The sequence below is a fragment of the Kogia breviceps genome, chromosome 4 (assembly GCF_026419965.1).
Source record: "Kogia breviceps isolate mKogBre1 chromosome 4, mKogBre1 haplotype 1, whole genome shotgun sequence".
Classification (NCBI taxonomy): Eukaryota; Metazoa; Chordata; class Mammalia; order Artiodactyla; family Physeteridae; genus Kogia; species Kogia breviceps.
In genome coordinates, this window is record NC_081313.1 from 180254647 (window position 1) to 180260795 (window position 6149).

Consider the following 6149-nt stretch of genomic DNA (forward strand, 5'->3'; position numbering starts at 1 on the left):
GAGGGACCGCGGTCTCGCAGCAGGCAGCCGCCGCAGCGCCCTCCGGGAGTCCGGGTGGGAAGCGACCGTTGGGATGCCCCTCCCCGTCCCGGCCTCTCCCTCACCCTGGGGGTACCTTGAACATAACAGGAAATTTCAAATAACAGGAAACCAAGACCGGGCAAGGCGAGCGGCTCCACCCTGCCTGGGGCGAACCACCCCGGGCCTCAGTCTGCCCCCGGGGACCGCGATGAACGCCACGGGGGCCCCGAGCGCGGCCCCCGAGTCCTGCCAGCTGCTGGCGGCCGTGGGCCACAGCCAGCTCATCGTCCTGCACTACAACCACTCTGGCCGGCTGGCGGGGCGGGGCGGGCCCGAGGAGGTCGGCCTGGGGGTGCTGCGCGGGCTCTTCGTGGCCGTGAGCTGCCTGGTGGTGCTGGAGAACCTGCTGGTGCTGGTGGCCATCGCCAGCCGCATGCGCTCCCGCCGCTGGGTCTATTACTGCCTGGTGAATATCACGCTCAGCGACCTGCTCACGGGCGCCGCGTACCTGGCCAACGTGCTGCTGTCCGGGGCGCACACCTTCCGCCTGGCGCCGGCCCAGTGGTTCCTGCGCGAGGGCCTGCTCTTCATGGCGCTGGCCGCCTCCACCTTCAGCTTGCTCTTCACGGCGGGCGAGCGCTTCGCCACCATGGTGCGGCCGGTGGCCGAGAACGGGGCCACCAAGAGGGGCCGTGTGTGCAGCTTCATCGGACTCTGCTGGCTGCTGGCGGCCCTGCTGGGCCTGCTGCCTCTGCTGGGATGGAACTGCGTCTGCGCCTTCCAGCGCTGCTCCAGCCTGCTCCCGCTCTACTCCAAGGGCTACATCCTCTTCTGCGTGGTGGTCTTCGCCTGCATCTTGGCCACCATCACGGTGCTCTACGGGGCCATCTTCCGAGTGGTGCGTTCCAACGGGCAGAAGGCCCCGTGCAGCCCGGCCCGCCGCAAGGCTCAGCGGCTGCTCAAGACGGTCCTCATGATCTTGGTGGCCTTCGTGGTGTGCTGGGGCCCGCTCTTCGGCCTGCTGCTGGCCGACATCTTTGGCCCCAACGTCTGGGCTCAGGAGTACCTGCGGGGCATGGACTGGATCTTGGCGCTGGCCGTGCTCAACTCCGCGGTCAACCCGCTCATCTACTCCTTCCGCAGCCGCGAGGTGTGCCGGGCCGTGCTGGGCTTCCTCTGCTGTGCGTGTCTCCGGCTGGGACTGCGAGGGCCTGGGGACTGCCTGGCCCGGGCCGCCGAGGCCCAGTCCGTCGCCTCCACCACCGACAGCTCGCTGAGGCCGAGGGACAGCTTTCGGGGCTCCCGCTCGCACAGCTTCCGGATGCGGGAGCCCCTGTCCAGTATCTCCAGCGTGCGGAGCATCTGAGCCCACGGTTGGGGCAGTGGTCCGGCTGCCGGGTGCGCGCCCGGGTGCGCAGGGATGCAGCAGCAGGCAGGCCAGATGTTGGGGAAGGAAGAGGGCAGCCGGGGGCGTACGTCCCAGGGCCCTGCGGTCCTCCCCGAAGCCTCCTGAGGCTGCTGACGCCGAGTGCATCTCCCACGGTCTCCGTGGAGCAGGAGGCAACAGGAGGAACAGAGAGCGCGCTGGAATGGGGACGAATGGGTTTGCTGTGTACGCCGCCCCCCTCCTGAGAAATTCTGAGGAAATCCCAGCCCCACACTGGGCCTCAGTGGGGCTCCCAGGCTGCCAGGGCTAGGCTGGGTAGGGGGATGTCTATGCCCTGGCAACGTGAGAGTTCAATGGTGGGATGAGATGCTGCAGCCCCTGATTCACACGTGGCGTCAGGGTGATGGGGTGAGGGCTGTGGGTCTGCTGGAGCAGTGCCTGAAGCACAGGGAGGGCCATGACACCCGCCCCTTCCTGTTCACTTCCCCTTTCCCTGCCCTATCTCTCATCTTGGGTCCTGGGCGGCCTCCTTCCGCCACCTCTGGCCTCTGCATCTCTTGGGACTCGGTCTGGAGACCAGCAGAGAGGGAGCCGACTGGCCCTCCTGACCTTGGGGAAATCTCACCCACTTCTCCCTTTAGCACTAACTGCCTCTTCCTTCCCCATCTGTAAAATGGGCCTATAGCAGACGGAACCCACCGCAGGAGGCGGTCGGTACACGCTCGGTGTTTTTGCCATGGCGCGTGGCATCAGTGTGTTGACAAAACATTCAGTGATGGTGGAAATGTTCTACATCTGTGCTGCCAGTATGGGACCCCCCCCATGTGGCTACCGAGCCCTCGATAAGTGGCCTGTGCGACTGAAGACTGAACTTGGAATTCCTTTAATGCATTTTAAAACAGCCCACGGGACTAGCCACAGTGGTATGGGACAGCGCCGCAGGGGTACACCCTCCGATGTAGCCACCTTAGGCTGGTAGAAAGCTCTCTCTCTCCATCTTCCCTAGCCAAGACAGTGCCCGCAGGTCTTTCTGCCTCCGTCTCGCCAAGTTCTTGGGTCAGCGTCCCGTCTGCCACTCTGGATGGGATAGCTCCGTTCTGAGCCTCCGCTTCTCCCCTGCAGGATGGGGGATGCGGCGATGGGAAACTGTTTACTGCGCTGTTTCAATAAAGCAGCCATTAGCCACACATGGGTATGTAAAATTAATTAAAATGAATTTAAAAAATTCAGTTTCTCGGTGCATTTCTCAGAGCTGCCGTATCAAAGTATCACAGACTGAGGGGCTTAAACAACAGGAACGCATTCTTTCATGACTTCCCTGGTGGTCCAGTGGTTAAGACTCCACGCTTCCACTGCAGGGGGCACAAGTTCAATCCCTGGTCGGGGAACTAAGATCCTGCATGCTGAGCGGTGCGGTCAAAAAAAAAAAAAAAAAAAAAGAAAAGAAATTTATCCTCTCATGGTTCTGGAGGCTGGAAGTCTGAGATCAAGGTGCCAACAGGTTTGGTTCGTTCTGAGCCCTCTCTCCTAGATTCTGGGGGTTCGCTGGCAATCTTTGGCATCCCTTGGTTTGTAGACTCCATTTTCACATGGGTTCTCCCTGTGTGCACGTCTGTGTGCAAATTTTCCCTTTTTATGAGGACACCAGTCCTATTGGATTAGGGCCGCCCTATTCCAGTGTGACTCAGCTTAACTAAGTACACCTATAACCATCCTATTTCCTAATAAGGTCCTATTCTGAGGTCCTGGGGGTTAGGATTTCAAGACATGAATTTTGGAGACACAATTCAGCCCATAACACTTGGTCACACTAGCCACATTTCAAGTGCTGGATGGGACATGGGACTTGTGGCTACTGTTTTGGACAGTGTAGACACAGAGCATGTCCACCATCACAGAAAGTTCTGTTGGACAGGACTGGAAAACGTTCCTAGCACGTATAAGCTGGGATACTTCTTACATTTTCCTGATTCCTGGTCCACATGTGTTTATTCGGGACAGTGGCAGGCAGGGTGAGGTCTCGGTGGAGTTTGGTGTGAGTGGAGCCTGGGCCTCCTTGAAGCTCTCAGCCTGCATCCTGGGCCTGTGTGAGCTGGCCCTGTGGCCCCCTCTGCCCTGTGGGGTGAGGGGTGAGCTTTGACGGAGCTGCACTATTTGCTGCTCCCTCCCATCTGGGGGTCTTTGCACCTGCCTTTGTTGTCCCCAGTAGAGTGGCCTGCCTGGCATGTGCCCTGCCCATCCTTCAGGTCTCAGCTTTAGCATCACCTCCTCCAGGAAGTCTCCCTGATTTCTCCTCCTCAGCCCTCTTCTGGGCTCCCACACCTGCCTGTGCAACTCCATCATAGATCCGATCACGCCTGGTTACACATCCACCTTCTCCCCTGGACTTTGAGCTCCATGAGAGTGGAGGTAGTGACAGTGTTTGGGCCACAGCTATGTCCCCAGCACCCAGCACAGGACCCAGCAGATAGTAGGTGCTCTATGACCTAGAGTGTTGGGAGAACTAGTCCTAGCATCATGCCTTCCACTGAGCCTGGGAAACCTCTTCCCCTCCTGACTCTCCACCCCCACCTTCCTCCCTGACCTCGATGAAACTGTCCCCATGAATCCTGACTTCTGCTCTTGGGTGGCTCAGGTATCTGTGACCCATTACTATTCCCCAGCTCCGCCACTCACCATGGGCTTCAGTTTCCTCATCTGTAAAATGAGGATATTGATATCCCCTGCCCTCCTGGGATGTTGATAAGGCAAGGAATATAAAGGCCCTCAAACTTACTTGTCTGATTTTGTAATAGGGAAGACCAAATCTGACTCCGTTTTAGACCTGTTCCTTTTACTTTAACCTTTGTGCCCTGTTGCCTGTGCTTAGTCATGGTGGCTTTGTACCTTTTGTACAAGAATGTTGCCTATAGCCTGAAATATACCGATGAGCCTATTCTCGAGGCTCTGACATTTAAGAGTCCATTCACATAGAGGTAAAATGTTTCAGAATAGGGAATAACATTTGTTTCCTTGGAGGTTTACAGGAACATCTTGACCTGACCTAAACAGCTGCAAGAACAAAGGATTCCCACACCAAGAAGTTTGCAACAACTAACCACTGTCCCTCTCTCACTTGCCTTTAAAAGTGCTTTGCTGAAACCCTTTGGGGAGTCGGGGGTTTATGGGGCATGAGACACTGGTCTCCTTGCATGGCCCTGCGATAAACCTTTCTCTGCTCCAAACTCCAACTTTGGTTTGTTTGTCCTCACTGTGCATTGGGCACACGAACTTGGCGCTTGGCAACATTTTTAAATGCCTTATGTATCACTCAACATTATCCTCGTCACCTTTGTACTAACTCATTGAATCCTTGGAAAACTCTCCAGGAGGCAGGTACCATCATTAACTCCATTTTATAGATGAGAAACTAAGACCCGGAGAAGTTAGGTAGCTTATGCAAGGTCACACAACTGGGAAGCGGCAGAGCTGGGCTTCAAACCCAGACAGGTGACTTTTTTTTTTTTTTCCCCCCCTTCGGGATCTTAGTTCCCTGACCGGGGATCAAACCCACGCCCCCTGCAGTGGAAGCGTGGAGTCTTAACCCCTGGACCGCCAGGGAAGTCCTCACGGGTGACTTCTGGATCCCTGTCTGTTACTGCCTCTTTGCTGAATGAATGAATAAATGAATAAATGAAAGAATGAATACCAGTTCCTTCTCTCCTTGGAAAACTCGGAATGAATGTTCCATTGCATTCTTTGGGCTGCCCCAAGGTTTCATCTCCACAAAGCAGGATTAGTTGAACCTCCCCATTTTACAGACAGAAAAACCAAGGCTCAGGAGAGGAGGCGGAATGGGCAGCCCTAAGGTCCAAGCCTCGTTATCTGAGCCAAGTTCAGGCCCCTTTCTTGCTTTTTTGTCTCTAGGTGAGTGTGCCTGTCTTGCCTGTTCATAGCCTGGTCTGGAAGGGCGGGGGTACATGGAGAAGCAGGTAATAAACATTTGCTGATGAAGACCACGTGGGTCAGAATTTCTCAGTCTTTTCCCTGCCCTGCCAAGCCACTCCTGACTCCTCGTGTCTAGGACCTACCTGGGGATGGCTGAAAGCAAGGGACACAGCTGGAAGGCAGGGGCTCGTGTGTTGGGGTTTTCATGACTCAGTCATTCATTCACTCAACAACTGTGTGTCAGGCTCTATTCTGGGCAATGGGGTTGCAGCTATAAACAACCTGGTACCTGCCCATGGAAAGGTCACAATTTGCTGGGGGTGACAAACGTCAAACTAAGAAATGTCCAACATCATTTCAGTAAGGAACTAGCCATGCAGAAAGTGGGAGGGGGCCCGCGAGTGTTTTGCAGGAACAGCGGATGCAGCAGCTCTGAGGCTGCACGAGTTTGGTGCGTTCTCATAATACCAACACTTTTTGAGCGCTTCATGTATGCCTCATCCTTTCCAAGTGCATTCACGTGGAGCCGGGGAAGAGTGTTTGATTATTTATCATCATATTTGGCAGCTGAGGAAATGGAGGCTCAGAGAGGTGAAGCGACTTGCCCAAGGTCACACAGCTGGGAAGTGGAGGAGCTGGGACTTGAACCCATGCTGTTAATCAACACAACTGCCACCTTTCACTTGGGACAGAAGGGAGGCCCACTTCCCTAGGCAACGGTATCAGAACCTGGGGGCCAGGGCCACGTGCTCTGCACCCTCTGGCTTCAGTCTTCCCATCTGTACAAGGGGGTGTGAGTTACTGATGACCCTTA

The 6149-nt window shown here is 56.0% G+C and overlaps 1 protein-coding gene across 1 annotated transcript; it reads left to right on the plus strand.

Annotated features, from left to right (window-relative positions):
- The first annotated feature begins 213 nt into the window (after positions 1-213).
- On the plus strand, positions 214-2630 carry S1PR4 (sphingosine-1-phosphate receptor 4). Its single transcript, XM_059060057.2, has one exon. The coding sequence runs from the start codon at positions 230-232 to the stop codon at positions 1385-1387; it is 1158 nt and encodes a 385-aa protein (XP_058916040.2). The 5' UTR covers positions 214-229; the 3' UTR covers positions 1388-2630.
- The last annotated feature ends 3519 nt before the right edge of the window (positions 2631-6149 follow it).